Raw genomic sequence first — 18,709 nt, forward strand, 5'->3', positions numbered from 1 at the left:
CTGTAAGCTGAGTTAAACATCATGAATTGATACATTCGTAACATCAAAATTAATTAGAACCCCAATCACCACCCTTATAATAACACATGCTGCCTCTGTGAAATAAAGCTGCATGGCTGGTCTGGATCTGCCCTCCAGCAGACACATATACTATCACAGGACATCTATGCCACGTATTCACAGGCTCGTATCTAAAATATAATGAAGTCTTTACCAAGGTATTAAACTAAACTAGTGCAAACAACTTGCACATGGATCACTGGGAATGATGATCCCTGCGCCTTACCAGCTGGGGGCAGATGATCCATTGACTCTGTTTTATGCAGGGTGGAGGGTGATGAAGCTCGTTTCACATGCTCAGGAGAGCTCTCCTCCCTGGCTACAGCAGATGGCACTGTAATTGGCTTAACAACTTGAGTCGGCTTCCCGGGCAGCTGGGCAGGCTTCTTGGCAACGGGGGCCTGTGCCAGAGGTTCAGTCTAACATAACAAAGAGAATTTCTTATTATATACATGAAAACCTCTTCCAGAGTTGAGGACAGCATCTCAAGCATCAACAATCACGGTTATCACTCTACTGGCCGCCTGATATGACTTTTGAGGGAAGCATAACATTCCAGACAGCAAATTTTAACTTCTGAAGGTTTATGAGCCATGCCACACCAGTGGGTAGTTGACCTATGCAAGTGTCAAACCTCCTCTATAGAAGGGAAAAAAAGGAATGCTCAATAAGATACTAATTCCAAAAAAAAAAAAGGAGATGCACACAAAAAAACCATAATCCAGGAATCCTCTCCAGTAAAAGCTACTCCAGTTGAAAGCACAGTCAAACAGCAACCAAATCCAAGGAGAGAAAGAAATCAAATCAAAGTCTAAAAGCTGGTGCTGCCTGACAAAGAGCAGTAAGTGTTGGAAATCCTGGGAAAGCACAAACAGAGGAGCTACCGGGATGCAGGATGAAAATACAGATTTAAGTACTCTAGAACAATGTAAAGGGGTGACCAGGATCTGAAGTGTTTCCTTTGAAAATAAACCCACGTAAGACAGTTATGAAAGAGCCAAACTCTGGACTCACAGACTCTGTAGGTATTGACTCTAATAACATCTCATCTCTCTCCTCCACTATAATGCAAACTGAAATTACTACTGAGATCCCGTACTCTTCAGACTTCTGGGAAACGTACTTCATCTCAGTACCTTTCCTTAACTGGAAATCCAATGGCCTCATCTCTGCATATCACAGGAGACAGCATTTTAACTTTTACTCATCCTACTACGAAATACCAACCTCCTCCTCATCATCATTCTCCTCCATGTTTGCCAGCTTGCCGGCACTTTCCAGAACAGCAGCTATTGAGCTGTCACCATCCGTTGCTGCAATACCAGGAAGAGGGGGAAATCCTGTGGAGGAAAGGAATACAGAAGTATAAAGACTTGCATGAGACCTCTGTTCTGTCTTCCATATTTCTTCTTTTTGTAACACTATTTCTATCCAAGTGTCTATTACCTAATTTATTGCAGAATTCAGCATAACCTCTCACAGATATCCAGGCTTAAAGGGATGATATAGTAACAGAGCAGTTTTCTAAGTTGAGCAACTGCGACCTCACAACCTCAAGATTTTAGTCAAAAGAGATGCTCCCAGAACCAGCAAAGAATTTAGTCTCCTTTGCACAAATGACAGTGGATTGTACAAGTTGTTGCTAGCTTTTCCCCTCTCACTGCTGCCTCACCTTATTGGTACACAGTCCAGCAGAATATCAGTGCTATCCCATACAGTAATAAAACAACACATCACTAACATCTGGATAACACACCAAAAGCCTCTGCTGAAAACCTATGGCAATGCAGATGTTGCAAAGTAAAGCAGAATCACAGTAGTTTAATGTAAAGTATATGAAAAACAATACAATTTTTGGTTTTATTATCCTTTTACGGATGGGGGGAAAGCTTGAGGATGGAAAATAAACTCTCACTTCCACACTACCACTTCAGTGTCAGCTTTGAATAACGGAGACTCAGAGCAGCTACTGTAATATGTCTGTTAACAAGATTTATCTTATTAATATGTAGCAAGTATTCTTGTTGCCAGTCTTATTAGAGGTGCCAAGAAATAGTAACTAAACTGCTTGTAAACCTAGAGATGGGAACAAACACGTTTCAAGGTGCATAGCCAGGCAGAACCCTGTGCTGCTGCCCCCAGTTTGATCCATTACTCAGCAGCGTTTCTGTCTCTAAGGAGGTCAAGGCTGGTTCTTATCATCATCCAGATGCAATGAATCTCATTGCTGGTCCCAGTGACTGCCTGATGGTTGTCTTCAATCTAAATCATATGGTCTCTAAATGATGGCTGAAAAACATGTAGCTAATGTGTAAGGAAATCGAGGAGTTAACCATATTTTCAGAAGTGTAAATATGGAGTACCTCATTCTTACTGAGATTTACCAAGAAATGGATCACCTTCTAGAACTAGGGGTGCTAAACTGCTTGTCATAGAACCATACTAAACTGCTTTACATAGAATCACAGACTACTAGGTTGGAAAAGACCTCAAGGATCATTTGGTCCAACCTTTGAGCTTTTCAGGAACAGCTTCAAAGCAGGGAACCTCCACAGCAGTACGTGGACCTGACAGAGCTGGCACTGCCTACTGTACTACTACTACAGTGCTTGCCACTGCCACATTTGACAAAGACAGAAAAGCCACAAAGTCCCTGTCCTTTTCCTAAAGTAAAACCCTAGGCACCTCTTTGCAGTGCTAAGTGTATCTGTTCAGAAGAACACATCAGGCACAAGATAAAAGGAATGATGCTTCCTAGGGGAGAAACAGTATCATGCAAATCAGAGGTGGAACATTCATAGACGACCTTGCCCAACCTTTTAGACACAGCACTGTGTGTATTCTGAAGAAGATAAAAAAAGGCACACAGAGTCTCAAGAAGCAGCTTCAGTTTCTGCCTATGTCAGTGTCTCAGTGTGAGCACAGGCATGATTTGCTTCATCTCTGTATACTACTTCTACTGGCCATGAGAGCTGAATTACAGATCTGATTCACCAGGTGTTGTAAGAAAATGATTAATTAGATACAGAGTTCTAAGACTCCTGGTGGGAATCAATAAAATGGGGCCAAAAATCTCCTTCCAGTAAACTAAAAAGCCAATACCTCCCAAATTCACTCTTTTCTCTAGGAGGGCTGGCACAAAGGACAAACAGGCAACATTTTCAGCACCTGCCCATGGTTTAACTTTTCAAACAGCACCAGCTTTAAGTTCTGATATTGTCAAATAGGCAGTCGACAGTCAGGAATATTCACCAGTGTGAACATCTGGGAGCGTATTAATAACCAGTATCACAATACCATCAAACAACAAGGCCAGCCTACTCACTGAGAAATAGGAGGAGCTGTTCCACAGGATGAGGAGGGGGTATCTATCTGCACATCTCCTTCAGGGCCCAGTAAATATACAGAAAATGGTATGAGAACATTTTATATTCACACTCACCAGGAGGAACAGGTAGCTCAGAAAAATTCACTTTTCTCCCTGCTTTATGGGCTCTTATGGCATCCTGGTATTGCTGTAATCAAAGGCACTCAGTAAGACATAAAATAGAGTTGGCTATAAACTAGCAATCATCTGAACTTAGCTAGCATAAATATTGCAGAATACACAGTATTTTACTATAATATGTGCATTGTCTCCATTTCTTCTTCCCTCTGAATGCTTTACAGCTTTCCTGCTGGAGCTCTTTGCAAACAGAAGAACAATACACAAATTATTTCAGTCTTGAAAAAGCCTTCAGCAAGAGAACTAACTCAAATGACTTTGCTGGATCCAAGCAGAGAACCAACTCAAATGTTTTTCTGGATGTAAGCATAGAACTAACTTAAATGGCTTTGCTGGATGCAAGCAGGTTGCCACACTTTGATTTTACCTTGGCTATCCTCTCGTGCATCCTGCCTTTCCGGTCATCCCCACTTGCTTTAGCCTGTGCTGCTGCTGACTTGTACTTCTCAAGCCTCTGCTGCAATGCTTCCAGCACTGTTTTTGGCTGCTGCAGGGAAGCTTGAAATAAGACAGACAAAGAAATGCCATGTGATTTGGATTCAAAACATATGAGCTGCTTTTTTCCTCCCCTTCCTTACCTTCTGCAGAGACAAAATCATCATTGGAAAGTCTCACTATGAATACAATTCTTCTAAAGAAAGTTTATTAACTTTTACTTCCATTACTGATCCAGAACAGAAGTAGAGATGGGATCAGCAGCAAACACTACTCAGGAGCATTAGCTAGGTTTACTCAGTCCTGCCACAGTTCAGTGGGATAGGGCAGGCCTTAAAGTGCTTTTCAATTGTGCTATTTCTATGGCTTGCAAGAGAAATCCAAAAGTCCTACCTGAAGCTTCTCGGGTGAGAGGTTCAGGTGTTTTAAGATCCTGGGAACTTCCCGTTGGAGCTGGTACCTTTTGCTTGGATGTACTTAGTACATTTCCTAGGCTCTCAAGATCTGCAAAGCAAGGAAAGCAGGAAGTTTCACCTCTTCCATAAACAGCAAGTCAACCCATGTTACTCTGAAAACCATCAATGTGATCACATCATCTTCTTGAAAGCTTTTTGGCTTCAAAACAGTATCTGCATGGCTAGATAAGTCTAAAGATCCCATCATCCAGAGAAAATGCTTCATAATAGGAAATCTCAAATGCTGATTTAATTTAGGTTAGTGCTGCTTGAGGGAAAAGAGAAAAAAAAAGTACAACCACTTCAAGTATTCTAAGAATTCTCTCCCAAAAATACAATTTGGTATCTTGGCAGATGGAAGGAGTGCACAAGATTGCTAACTGACTAAAATATCCTAGTAACAAAAGATGTGCTGAAAAAGGAAAGCAAGTAACACCATCCATTCAGACACCCAAGTTTCTGGCACTGTGTAGCAGTGGTTACTTCAGAAAACTACACTGCAAAAATCTTGCACTTTTTAATGCAAGATTGTGTCATGAGTGAATTTTCCCTCTAATGCCACTTTGTGATCAGTTTATAACTTAAGGAGTCATAAATTGAGTGATTTCATGAGGTAATATATCATTTAATATCTTAGAATAGAATAATTTACTAAAGTAAATGGTTTAAAACACTAAGTTCAACTGACCAAATATTAAATGTTGGTGTCAATACAGACCTGGTTTAAAGAACCCCTCTCTTAAAAAGATAGAATTATCTTTAAAATTGGTAACTTACTTTAAAAATTAGACTTTACTGCACTGCAACCTCTTTGTTAATCTCTTAATCTGAACATTATGAACTTCGGTTGATACCCCACAACACCATCAAATATCACAGTAAACTTTAAGGATGTGCCATTACTCTTCTTTCCCTTCCACCTGCAAATACTATCTATTATATAAAGCTCTAAACCCAGGAATATTAGTTATCACTACCTATCTGAACTTGTAATTCAGAGAGAGTAACTTCAATATAAATAACAACTCCTATTTCTTCTTTGGTTTTGATTAGAATTTGATTATGCAGTAAATCTCAGACCTCAGTGATCTTCAATTCTTCTTACAGTTTTGCAATCAAATACAGAATCATTCCATTATAACACAGAGAGACTTCTAAAAGGGTTTCTGTAAGTCTAGTCTTACCCTGAGGAGAGGGAGGCATATTCTCAAGGTCTATTGGCTGCCCACTGTCCAAAGCTTCCAAGACCACATTAAATTTCTAATACAGAAAAAACAAAACAGAGGCTTTATTCTAGTATGTCCAAGTCTTGCTAGCTGCCACAATAAATATTTGACACTCAATGCATGTCGGTAGAGCACAGGGTATGTTTAGCATTCACGATGTCTTGTGTGCATACCTTGCCTGCCTTCATGTATTCCTTTGCTTTCTCCAGGTCCCCTTGCTGCTTGGCTTTCAGAGCAGCTAGTTTATACTCCTTCTGCCTCATAAGTAGTATTGCTCGTGTGCTGCTCTTCTGGAGATCTGTGAGAATGAAACAGAGCATGTGAGACTTACACAGAGCCTGCAAGATATGCCTCCACTGCTGTGTCCACCTATGCAAACCTGCATTTGTCCTCCTTTGCTTTGAACCACATAGACATCTTACGTAAGTCCTTTTCCCACCAGCCTCCAGAAGTCCTACCAGATATCATAACCCCACTTTTCCCAATTGAAAAAAGTCTTTTAAGTCAGTATCATAAAACCCTTTAAATCTTGGAATTCCACATGTGACGATACTGAAGGAGAAGGAAAAGTTAAAGATAATAGTATCACTGAAAGTGATACAGTGCATATAAGAGCTCTATAATAATAACTGATTCCACTGCCAGAAATTCAGCATCCGACTGACAACTCTATCTGAAACATTCAGCAAGGAAGCTCCAACAAAGTGCTTTGCTGCATAATACAAATATCAAGAAAAATGTAGCATTAAATTACTGTTGCAACTGCTTATCCCCTCAGATCAGGGTACCTGTTTCCGCAGTAGGAGTAGAAGCATCATGACCCTGTAGAGACTCTGATTCCATATGTTGCACTGTCTCATGAGGGGTCTTCTGCTCATCATCTGCAGCAGACTCAGCTTTATTCTCTGGTAGGTCACTGACTGAATCTCCTGCATTCTCTAGCTCCACTCCCGTGGCTTGGGGTAAGTGAGAAGAACTCTTTCCTGTTGCAACAGGAGGTGGCATTTCTTCCTCATTGATTTTTTTGCCTTTCTTCACTGCAGCCAGCATGGTTTCTAGTGTCTGGCAGAGATGGAACAGCAAAGTCAATAGGCATTTTCATCAAACATGTTACTAGCATAAAATCATTAAAACACAAGTTCATTCCCTTACACCTGATGAGATCTATTACACACATCACTACAGGCTGCTGCCCGTTAGCTCTCTACTTCCCTGCAAGGCCAACTTCAGTGCTAGTGAAAGCTGTCCAATTAACACAATGCAAAGGACTTGTTAGCCAAACTGCATAATTACAAGTACCTCAATACCCAGAATTGTTGGATAACTGATGTGGCCCACTCAGCTTTGTCACAGAGAGTCACCAAGGAAGCCATTTATACTACCTGCAGATGGATTTTGTGTCTTCAAAATAAAATACACTACTCTGAAATGCCACTGCCTACGTGGATTCAGGGAAGGAAGGAGCCTGCATACCTGCTTAATGCAATGAGAAAAGCCATTAAATACTAACAAAGGAAATGGAGCTTCAGCTGGTAACCTAGGGCAAGCAGCTCTCACCATATGTAACATGGGTTAATTGCTGCTCACTCTTTCAAACCCCTTCCTCCAGCACAAATATAACCTTCCTCACTATGTTGTTTTGTTTTCTTTTAAATTTAAGGTTCAGACAAAGACCATCATGCACTTTAAGCCAAAACCGAAGTTTTACTTCTTTCATCTTCGACAGAAACCAAAATAGAACCACAGAAAGACAACAAAATAATCTCATCAGTGCTAGAATTGCTGCTATTTTTGGCTAGCCATGACATTGTTTGACCTATTAAGCAACAGAGATACAGGGACCGACAGCATGCAAGACAGGGGTTCAGACCAGTACAGCAACCCACACACAGGCCTCTCTCCTCCACATGTGGGATGACAGACTGAAGGGAAATGGAATTAAACACTGAGATTAAACTTCACAGTTCCAAGAACTAAGGACACCTTTTGTTGCCATGTCATTTTGCTAATTAAGGAACTGTGAGCTGTGAAGTGACATCTACTCTATTATCCTTAGTTACACTGCTTAGACACAGAGCAACTCCCTACCTTGAAAAATAAAGGAAGTGGCAAACAGTGCACTAAGCTTCGTCGCTGAATGAAATAAGATGCTTTGCCCATCTTGCTCTCTGAAAGGTCAGGTAGTTTAATGTACATTCCTTTCAGAGCTAGCAGGCAGAGGACACATACAGACATCTTCTTTCTTGTGCATTTCCTCCCCTGGGTTTGACTTCAGTTGTTCCCTTTGTACCCTGGTAGCCAGTGAGACATTACATTCTTCCCTCAGTGGACAGTGCTGAGCTATAAAGCTTTACTCAACAAGACAGAGCTGGCTGCTGTGTGAGGTGATGCAGGGGCCCAGATGAAAGCAAACAGGGTAATAAAGGCACTCTGCACAGCAGTAATCACCAAGCACTACCAACTAACTACAAGCACGCCACCTGGCTGAGAAGATGCAGTGTTGAAGAGAACACTCCTTGCTGCAATTTCTAATTGCCTTAATGAAAAATCCTGTTCTATTCATTTTAAAGCACAGCCAACACACTCAGGGAAAGGTTTCACCTTCCTCTGTCTCACAGAACTGAGTGGAAGGTTAGTATTAAGGTGTTTGTGTAAGGAATGCTCCTAAACTTTGCTTTAAAGTAACAGTGAACAGCCATCACAGGTCAAATTCAGATCTAGATGGGTGGGTTGAACATCAGCATTTACCACAAACCTTGCCTCCAGCTACCACTAGCCCCACTCAACAGAAACAAAGCTCAGGTACAAAAGGCATTTGAAGCTACACTTCATTTGTGTATTTGTTGTATCAGATTGGTAGTAAGTAACAAGAAACGTTTTTAAAGTAACTCAAGGCAGCATATTAGAACTTCTCTCCCCCTTCAACATATTCACACATCTGGAAAGTCTCTGAACTACACTTTAGAGAACAAACTTTGTTCCCCCCCACTCACACACCTGACGAACCCAACTCACCTTAAGGCCTCTTTCGTATCGGCGTATTTTGGCACTCTCACCCGACTCCTTTGCGTTAGCAATTGCTGTCCTATAGTTAGCTAGTCTCTTCTCTATTGTCTGTTGCAGCTCACTGGTAACAGCAGGAAGTGAGGTGGTCTCAGAAAAAATAATAAAAGAAATCAAGAAAACTTATTTCATCCAACTATACGAGTTTTCCCACAGCACTGCAAAAACAAATACTCCTCTTCCACACACACTCCCGTTAACCAAGAGCACAAGGACGGAACAGTCTCTCAAACAGAGGAGCACTTGTACTAACTAACAGTTCCTGGATTCACCTCTGGGCTTTCTCTCAAAGGCCTAATAGAGAAGAATGGGTGGAGACATTTAGAAAACTCACAGTCACAGGGTAATTGGAGCCATGTGGTTAGGGAGTAGGTGAGGAGAACAGTGAAGTCTCTCAAACACCACACAACAGAGGGTGTGAAGAACTATTCTGGCACAAATCTTGACTTTTTCTTTTCTTATTTTTAAAACTTTACTCCCTTCTGGGCTTCTTCAACCTGGTTTTACTACAAGAGAGCTCTTTTTCCTCCTCCTCCAGTCTGGAATTAGTTCAGTGACAAAAGCAGCCTAAGCAAAGTTATGAGTAGCTGCTTACAAACACTCCACAGCTACAGGGCCCATTACTGATGCAATTATTGCCATTATCTCTATAGAAACGCTCTCAGACCCATTTATTAAAAGGCCTAATGCACAAGGGCACTGGAAGCTGTACCATAAACAGAAACATGGCAGTAACTGAATAAAGGATTTGACTGCATGAGGATTGACAAATTAAGCAGAGAAAGCTAATCCTGCTGAGAAAAATTCCACAGAGATGCCAAAGATGCTGAGTTCTAACAAGTCTCATAATTTTGGTATGCTGCTCAACACTTTAAGGGGGAGGACAGGAACTCCGGAAGCCTGAGCTGCAGTCTGCATAATTATATGTATGAGGGACAAGACATGCTTGATTCCAACTGTTTATCTCCACAATTCTATGCTAACATTAAAAAATGCCCTCTGAACAAAGCAAAAAATTCACCTGTATCAATTCAGCATTGGTTTCCACAGAGAAGACACCAATAGCATAGTTTCTCCTTCCTTGGAGGGCAAGAAGACCTCTCTAGATCCTTGTTTATGATCCCTGTATAAGCTGCATGACAGCAGTGATTCAGCAAAACTGTCAGGAACACGAAGCTCTTTCCTACCTGTGGCTGCAGTTCTGGTTCCTCATTTTCTGATTCAGCAGTGGATGGCTCCATTGCTATTGTTTCATCTTCACAGCTTCCTGCCTCACCTTCCAGAACTTCCTGCAATTCTGCCTAAAGTAAAAGTAAAAGACAACAAAAGGCTTTTTCTCATATTTTTCTATTTCCTCAAAAGACAGAATAAAATCAAGTCTCAAGCCCCAAAATCTTTGGATGGACTTTGAACCCAAACAGTGACTCTAAACATCTTACATTCCAGTCTTTTTATTGTATTCTATTTTTAAATGAAACTGGTCCCACTTGTATGCACAATAGGAGCCAGGTACCACTTAAAAGCTCCAGGATCACCACACAAACTTGCAGTTAGAGATCTGAAGCTGGAGATGTTCAGAATTACTTTTACTAAGATCATTCAAACCCAAATTTGAAATTTCCAAAAAGCATCTATTAACAATGACAGCCAGACCCACTGCTTACCACTCCTTCCCTAAACCCTGCCAACTTAGCTCACTCACTGAAATGACAAAGACTTTCTTGGGAGATGCTCTCCCAGGCCAAGAACTACTCGAAGCAGTAGGTAAACAGTGACAGACATCACTTTAAGGAGAATGTCCCCGGTGGTATTCCATGAGCTCACATGGAATGGGCTTCCTGCTGTTCCCCCCAGTTCTTTAGGACCCTCTCGCATATGAATGTTAGTTAGGAAACTCTTACTCTTGTGCACAGGGGGCTGGATCCTGCAAAGCTCTAGATCGAGGGAAACACTTTTGCAGCATTTTAACTTCTTACCACAAAGTTAACAGACTTTTTTGCTAAATGCAGTTCCATTAAAAACCAAAACACAACCCCAAACACAGCAAAGACATACGAAAACTTCTTGCTAACAAACTTATGCATACCAACAGGTCTGTATCTTTCTCTAAGTCCTCATCATCTGCCTCTTCTTCCTCATCTTCATTCAGGTCCTTCATACACTCTGCAGCCATCTTTTCAATATGATCCATGGGCAGAGGAGCTGTGAAAAGGAACCAAAAAGCCTAAGTAACAGTTATGCAGTCACTGACAGAAATTTTAAAGGAGTTGCTACCAGCTGAAGGAGAGCAGGGACTTCCCTTGCTTCTCCTTTATGAGACAGTGTCATAGTTGAATGAGACTATACTCATGGATAAAGGGCAAAGACTGGGAGGTGAACAACCAGGAAAAAAGCAATACCAGTGTTTCTGAGAGTGATAGTCAAGGCAGGCAGTAAAACAAGGAAAATAACTGCATCCAATAGCGTAGCTCAGAAATTAGATGTCAGGAAGAAATAATGTCTGTTTACTAATACAAGGAGCCTGACTAACATAACCATAAGCACACTGTGATAGACTAGTTGGTATGGTGAGACACAACAGTGCTCAGAAAGCACAGCCACAAGAAAGAAAGGTACTGTGGTACATTTGCACAGTACTGACAGTTAAGACTGTGCAAGACACACAAGCAGGACAGGATGAAACAACTGCTTCAGGGAAAAATTACTGGAATTCACCTCAAGCTCCTCGGCTGATTTAAAATACAGAGAAATACTTCTATGATCCTCTTTACAAAGCAAAACTAGTAACAGAAGCTTTGTCATTATGGAAGTCTTCAATTTTCCAAGGAAAAATTGGAGAACACTACTATTCTTGGGTGTTACATCAAAACTGTACTCCTCAGTCAAGATAAAAATCAACAATGGCACAAGAGGAAACAAATATAAACTGTTGATAAATAGATCTGATTAGAACTTTCTGTGTATGAAAGGGAATTACTGGGGCAGCCTCTGTCCCCGGTAGGAATAAACATCTGATCTAGCTTTAAGCTGATGCTAGATAATTATGAAAGGGATTTATGACATGATGGTCCATATTAACAAGGCCTGGATTCAGCATTCCCGTTAGGTCTTTCTCTTCTCTGTTCTCTGTGTCCTGTCAGTTTGCCCAAACAAATGTAACTCACTCTTGGTGTAGGCCCTGACTGACAGAATAACTTCTGACTCCATATGGAAGAGACTGGTCCATAGCCATCCAACCCCAAGTGCCAACAAGCTATGTCTTCTTCCCAGTTCTGTCCCTTTTCTTCTCTCCCTCATGTTGAACTAATTTGAGCTAAAAGTACTTTAGTTCCCAAAGATCTGCAGTTATGGTTATAACTGAGTTAGCTCAAAAGTTTGCATGAGATGCAAACACTTGCATTAACCATCCCAGCACACCTGCCAGTAAAACTCCTGTCCACATTTTCTTTCAAAGCCCAAAATATGTCGTTGGATGTATTACAACAGCACATACAGCCATAAATCAGAACAAAGTTCAAAACATTTAGCACAAATGGTGCTGAGCTCAAAGAGTTCCAATCAAACTAAATCACTGGAGTTTTGTAGAGGGTATGCATTATGCTTGAGACTCCAACAGCTGATCCATTTTCTCAGCCTACAGTCTTAAACACAAGAATGTCTCCCTCTCCCCATCTCATGTTAAACTAGGTATGTATCCTTTGAATCTGATGAGGCACATTAACATCAATTTTAGAGACATACTGAACAACACAAGCCTTAAGCCAAACTCCTGGTTGTTACAGCTGTTAACATGGCAAGCAATGAGGCACAGCGTATTATCCATATGTTTGAAGACAGCAAGAAAGGCAGACAAGAAAATCTTTCTACCTTGAAAAACTATTTGTTTTATACATCAAACACCACTGCAAAGTCACGCTTGGCATACAAAAATAGAACACTCCAAAGCAAGGCATCACACTTGTCCTGAGCCTAAAAGCAGCAGCAGAACACTGCGCAGAGAACTGCTAAGCACATCAGAGAAAGTGCTGTTTCTTCTACCTCTCTAGCTCCACTTTCTGCATTGCTGTCTCATGCCAATGAGATTTTCCCTTTTCCCAATCTTTCCTGGCTACTTGCCTTGCAATTTCTCTTCTAACATCTGGTCTTTACACTGAAAACTCTACTTAACTCCTCCTTGCAGAGTTCTCTACTTCATGCTGTGGCAACCACATCTTCCTTAACTATCAGCTTCCTCCACAAACTCTCAAGGGTGAAGTTATTTGCATACAAATCCCAACCATCCACGTAAATGCCTCTGACGCTTCCTGATGCAGACACATGACTGTGACTCACCAGTGTCATTAAATGTTGCATAAAATATACATTTTCAGGACAGAGCTTTACAGTCAATTTAAATGCATCTTAAAATGGATCCCATCTGTCTGCTGCATTTGCTGAATCAGCTGAAAATGAACTCAGGTACAAAGCTGGTTTTGTTCACATAATCTAATTTACCATATCAGTGCTTCAGTACCTATATCAAACATGCTACTCATGTATTTGACCTTTAGCAAAACTCTAACTAGGATAGGAGGCCATATCCAAAGACAATTTGCTGTACTGGAAGGCTCAGTGTTCCTTACATGAAGCCCCACTAAAGGGAAAAAAGCCAATCAAGCCTTCTCAGAGGCTCTAATCCAGTACAGCAAGTTGAGGCTACAATTTCAAACATCCAAGTGGCTGGCATTTACCAGTCACAGATAGCAGAGATCTCTGTACTTAAGATGCTGTAACAGTACAGCTTTTGCTGCCTGCATCTTCAACGTAGAGGGAGAGATCAACCTCATCCCCTCCCCTTCAGAGCTCTACAATGCAAATCCAGGAGTGAATTATTGCAAATTGTGCTCAGCCAAGAACTCAGAACTGGTATGTATTGAACTGGGTCCCTTTTTATTGTCCTTCTCCAGACAGAATCAGTTTCTCCCCTGTCCTTACTGTACCCTCCTCCTTTCCAGGTACCTCTACCATGCCACATGCTCCCTTCAGTACCCTGTACCAGGTCTCACAAATCCCCAGTGCCACCTGTCCAGCTGTTCATCTTCCATGAGCTTCTCATCTATATACTCCCAATTCTAACAGGGAAACAGAATAGCTGTAAATGATTTTGGTAAAATGCTCAGTTTTATGACCCATAAGGCACAGTAAATGTTAGTTTTGTACTGTCTGAAGTTTCATTTCCCTCTTATGAATAAAGAGACTGAAAAAACACATTAGGTGACATGAGCAGGGCAGGAAGGAAGTCAGCATTTGAAAAGCTGACAGTTCAACGGACACGGATTCATCCTCAAAACACTTTCCTGCATGTTCTAACGATGAGTAACCTGCATCCAATGGCAGTTCTGCTATTGTGCTTCTTAGCACAGTTATGTTTATTAGATGTATGACTTTACTGCAGTCTTGAAATCTGGAGAGTAGAAATGATTTAAAACAGAGTTTTAGATACAAACACCTCCTCTGCCTCTCATCAGTTACAGTCACCTTTTCTAAACATTTCAGTATTCTTCATTTCCCTGCTGCTCTGTGTAAAGTCCCTTCAAATATTACAGGCAAATTACTGCAGAGCTGCAAACAAGGCTGTAGTTGCACTAACCCTTCCCTCCAGCATCTGCTCACACACCTGTAGCAACGGTAGGTCCCACTCTCCTTGTCCCATCTCAACCACCTGCTGCCACCCCTCCCTTGCAGCCACAGGAGCATTGAAATAAGCAGGAAGCAAACCAGATCAAGGAACTGATTCAGCTGAAAACCCAGGACAAGGCGGGAAATGTATTTTTATAGATCAGTTTCCTGAAGCAGCTCTGTAAATATGTAAAGCAGCTTAGAGGCAGAGCATGTGCACCAGGGACTGCCCCTCCCAGCGGCAGCCTTCATCTACAGCAGCTTATAGCAATCCTGTAGATCACTGCATAGCTGCATGCAAACACCATCAGACAAAATTAACAGATGCTTAAAATACTAAGATTAGTAAGGATCCAGTCCAAGAAACACTCTAACCTCCTGAATAACATAAGCTATAGGATTCTCTCAGTAATTCTATTTCAACTGTTTCAGGACTTCCCTCTTAGAAGGGTATTCAATGTTGGTTACAGACCTCAAGTAACTAAATCTTTAAGTTCATTCAGTAAATTCAGTCTCTAAAAAAAAGCCCGAACATAACAACCCAACACAACCCACCCTCCACAAGAAACATAATTTCCATTTTTAATTCATCTAGCACCTACTACACCTTTTTATGACTTCATATGCTAAACAAGCATGTCTTTAGCCATGAAACTGGTTGGCCATCATGTATCCTTATCCTGTGGCTACAAGAGCACAGACAAATGAAGCTCGTGCCCTTCTTGTGGAGTAACAACTTAAATCTTTCAAAGTAAAGGAAAGAGTAACTGCAATTTCAGCTTCTAACAGTGATGAAATAACATTTTAGATAAGCCAGTGATCTGTAAGTAAGTGGTTTAATAATTTTATTCTGGTTGTCAATAATTAAAATCCAGATACTGTAACTTACTTTTCACTTTAGGTTTTGATTTCCCTTCTTTCACTTTCACTCCTGTGATAGCAGCAAGCTCTGCTTCGAGGTCCCCATCATCCCCACCATCCTCTGCAGCCAGCAGCATCTCTTCTGGATTGAAATCTACAAAGAGCCCCAGCTGGAGCCAACAGAAAATGAAATACTGCAGTTAGAACAGGGATAACACTCAAAACCATCACAGTGCATGGATTACTGAAACAGTGTCACGCATTCTGGATTCTGTTCTTTGGGTTTTTTTTAAGGCCCGCTCTTGGACCACTTCTATTACCAAAACAATGTACATCAGGCATCAATCACTAACTTACATAAGGCACAGAAATCTTAATAAGCCACAAACAGTCCCTCTAAAACTCTACACAATCAATAATTTCTTAAAATCAAGCCTATCTAAGAGTCTGACACAACAGGGTAAAGTGATGTCTGTTATACTGAGCCTCATGAAGCAGATATCATCAGGGAAGTTCAGGGCAGTTCCTGTTAACAGCTAAGCTAAAAGGTATGCAATCATCACTCACACAACACTGATCTGATGTGTACACTGCAGAGATTCCCCCCTTATCTCTTGGAAGAAGCTATATTCACATATACAGAATGGCTGTGTACTTCTCTTTACCTCAGTTTGTAAATCACAAACACATGGAAGATGCATGCACACACACAGCCTTACAAACCCAGCAATGCCTATGCTACACCACAGAAAACAATCAACTGTCTGGCACAGATCATCAGCTAAGCAGTATCTCAGGTAATATTATTAATAACAGTAATCAGAATTTGACAAAGTAGAGGAATTATCACTCAACTGTTGTACAATATGCCAAGGACATAAGTATCAGAGAAATCTCTAAGGTCTCAGTCTAAAAGCTATTCTTTTAAGATACTTTATCACAATTTTTATATTGCTGGTGAAAATAATAACTGCCCCAGAAATAACAAGATCTTTATTCACAGTATGCTAACATGAAATAACTGAATTAGATTCATCCTAAGAGGTAGTCAAGAGTAGCTTTCTTCTTTCAAAGCACAAGCCCCAGTTGGCTTATCGATCTCCACATGGCCAAGTAGGCAACACTGCAGCTTCTCTCCAGCCAAGGAATAAAACTCTGTTGTCATTATTACAGGGCTTAAAAATCTCCTGCCTCTGAGGATGTGCAGTGCTGGTGGAAGCTGAAGTTGCCTGTCAGTTTATAAACTTGTGTAAGTAATAACAACCTTTTTTAACCCTGTAGGAATCGAGGCATCGGTGGCTACTGCCTTGAAATATTTTATGACTCTTTTTGAACCCTTCCATAATCCCAAAGAAGAGTGTGAAACATGGCTGAGAAACATGGATTCCAAGGACCAGGAAAAGTATTCAAAATTAGCAGCTATTTACTAGCCCAGATCCTGCCCCTGACATTCTGTAAGGCACTAGGCAGATCAGTTAGCCACCCTCTGCCTTATCCATCTCCCTTCTGTAAAAGAAAACTAATACATTTGCAGTCTTGGATAGAATGGAAAGAAGATCAGGATACAATTTAGTCAGGAAATATTTATAATGGAGGTCTAAAGATTCAATTGCTCTGGAACATGCACACACCTTTTATCAATGTGCAAAATGGATCAGGAGGACACCTGATCCGTTCTTCATTACACCACGAGTGTAGGAAGTGAAACAAGTGTAGTAATGAATTCAGTCAAGAACAGAATCCAGCAGCTCAAGCTCCAAGTCTCACAATCTGTTCAGTAAGGAGCATTTCTAATGAAATTAATAGTATTAAATAAATGTTTAATGAAACAGAAAAAAGGAGGTTCTAAAAAACATGCGTTTCATACACTACATAGAACAAAACCAGTTTAAATCGAGATAATCTGCAAGTGAACAAGCTATTACTGTATCTGTGTCAAGAAACAACCCTCCATGCTGTCAGTCAGGCTGAATAACTATCTGTATTGAATTAGTGATTAGTAAAATATGTTAATCAGATGCTTTATTTACTCTCATTTTAGACTGTGGTTCCTTTTTTTGGAAGGGGGAAATTTATTTTCCCCTTTAACTTCTCCTTGCTCAACTAGACTAAATTATACATTATCTCTCCAACTCAGAAATGCTAACTTCCATACCAGAGCAGTGGCAATGTTACAGATCTCTAACCAAACCATTCTGCTTCCATTATGAGAATGCTGATTCCTAAGAAATCACTGAAAGAGAACATCTTAGCTATGTTCTCTAACATCCTATTCCCATGTCTTTTCATATTTCCTTATACTTTTATCAGTTAGTCCTCCTATGTTACTTGCCTTTATTCTATCTTCAAAAGTTTCTGAAGTTCCACTCCAGTTCCAATATATTTTTTACCTTTAAGTGTACTCTGTTTTCTTCCACTATTTCACCCAGAATTTTGCTTTGTATTTCTGATTTTGACACTGTTGCCTGACTTCCCACACTGGCCAACCATGACTAAATCACAATTCCCTCCTCAAGGCTTCTGAAACTACAGCCAAAGGTAAAGACTGTGAAAAAATCCCAACACATGGACACATCTAAGCTCACTTTTAGCACGACATAGGCCTATCAGTCTATCCATTCCAAGAAAATATTACTGTGTACTAGGAAATCAATTGTTTCTGGTGTAGCACCTTAACGTTCTCCCATATGTGCCCCTGAATATGCTATCTGATATTTTTTGTCTTTTTATTTCTATTTTCTTAGAGGTACAAGACAAGCCTTCATAGAGTTATTGAAGTTATCATTAAACCTGAGTACCTGGGCTAGTAAACTACTGTAAGCATGAGTCATGAGGTCTCCTGCAAAGATTACAGCATTACAACATTGTGGCTTCCCTGCAAGAGCTCCACTGTTGCCTATCAGGTATTTACTTTGAGAAGAATGTGCTGAAGGAGGAAGCATGAGAACAGCCACACGATTTCATTTTTGCCATGGTCCTGCAGGATCTTACTAGCACATGGGAGATTCCAGCAGGAAAACAACAGCAAGAGGTCCGAGTGAGACTGCCAAGAAGAGCCGTGGGAGTAGGTTTCCCTACCTGCTTTGCAACCACATCTCCCTGGCTCTTTACCTTCCTTACCTGCTTTGCAACTGCAGCTCCCTGGCCCTTTGCCTGAGGGCTTTTTTTAGGTCTTCTGCCAAGCATGTTGGTTCATTAATTTCAGAGGATTGTGTCTCTAAGGGACTGAGAGAGCACACGAAATCGAACATCAGGATCCTCTCCTGTTTCAACGCACCGCGAACTGCACGAAGGCAGGAGGCACAGAGCAGGCTGAGCACAACCCCCCAGCACCCCCAAACACCGGGCAACACCAAGGGGACGCGGGAGAGCGGACCACACGCCACGGAGCACACTCCCCGGGGCCCAGGCCCGTCAGTGCCGCCCTCCCCACACCCGCACCCCTC

General features: G+C 41.1%; 1 protein-coding gene across 1 annotated transcript in view; it reads right to left on the reverse strand.

The window, feature by feature from the left end:
* The window catches only part of CC2D1B (coiled-coil and C2 domain containing 1B), a 32,155-nt gene extending 13,706 nt beyond the window's left edge, over positions 1-18,449 (reverse strand). Inside the window, exons 1-13 of the mRNA XM_010014854.1 lie at positions 18,384-18,449; positions 15,292-15,433; positions 10,831-10,946; positions 9,932-10,045; positions 8,697-8,834; positions 6,470-6,743; positions 5,855-5,979; positions 5,640-5,715; positions 4,394-4,504; positions 3,933-4,063; positions 3,503-3,575; positions 1,288-1,400; positions 287-479 (exon numbers count right to left, since the gene is read on the reverse strand). Coding sequence (XP_010013156.1) covers positions 287-479; positions 1,288-1,400; positions 3,503-3,575; positions 3,933-4,063; positions 4,394-4,504; positions 5,640-5,715; positions 5,855-5,979; positions 6,470-6,743; positions 8,697-8,834; positions 9,932-10,045; positions 10,831-10,946; positions 15,292-15,433; positions 18,384-18,449 — 1,672 coding nt within the window. The remainder of the gene's footprint in view (positions 1-286; positions 480-1,287; positions 1,401-3,502; positions 3,576-3,932; positions 4,064-4,393; positions 4,505-5,639; positions 5,716-5,854; positions 5,980-6,469; positions 6,744-8,696; positions 8,835-9,931; positions 10,046-10,830; positions 10,947-15,291; positions 15,434-18,383) is intronic.
* Between the last annotated feature and the right edge of the window lie 260 nt (positions 18,450-18,709).

Source organism: Nestor notabilis, unplaced genomic scaffold (genome assembly GCF_000696875.1).
Source record: "Nestor notabilis isolate BGI_N333 unplaced genomic scaffold, ASM69687v1 scaffold21175, whole genome shotgun sequence".
NCBI classification, from domain to species: Eukaryota; Metazoa; Chordata; class Aves; order Psittaciformes; family Psittacidae; genus Nestor; species Nestor notabilis.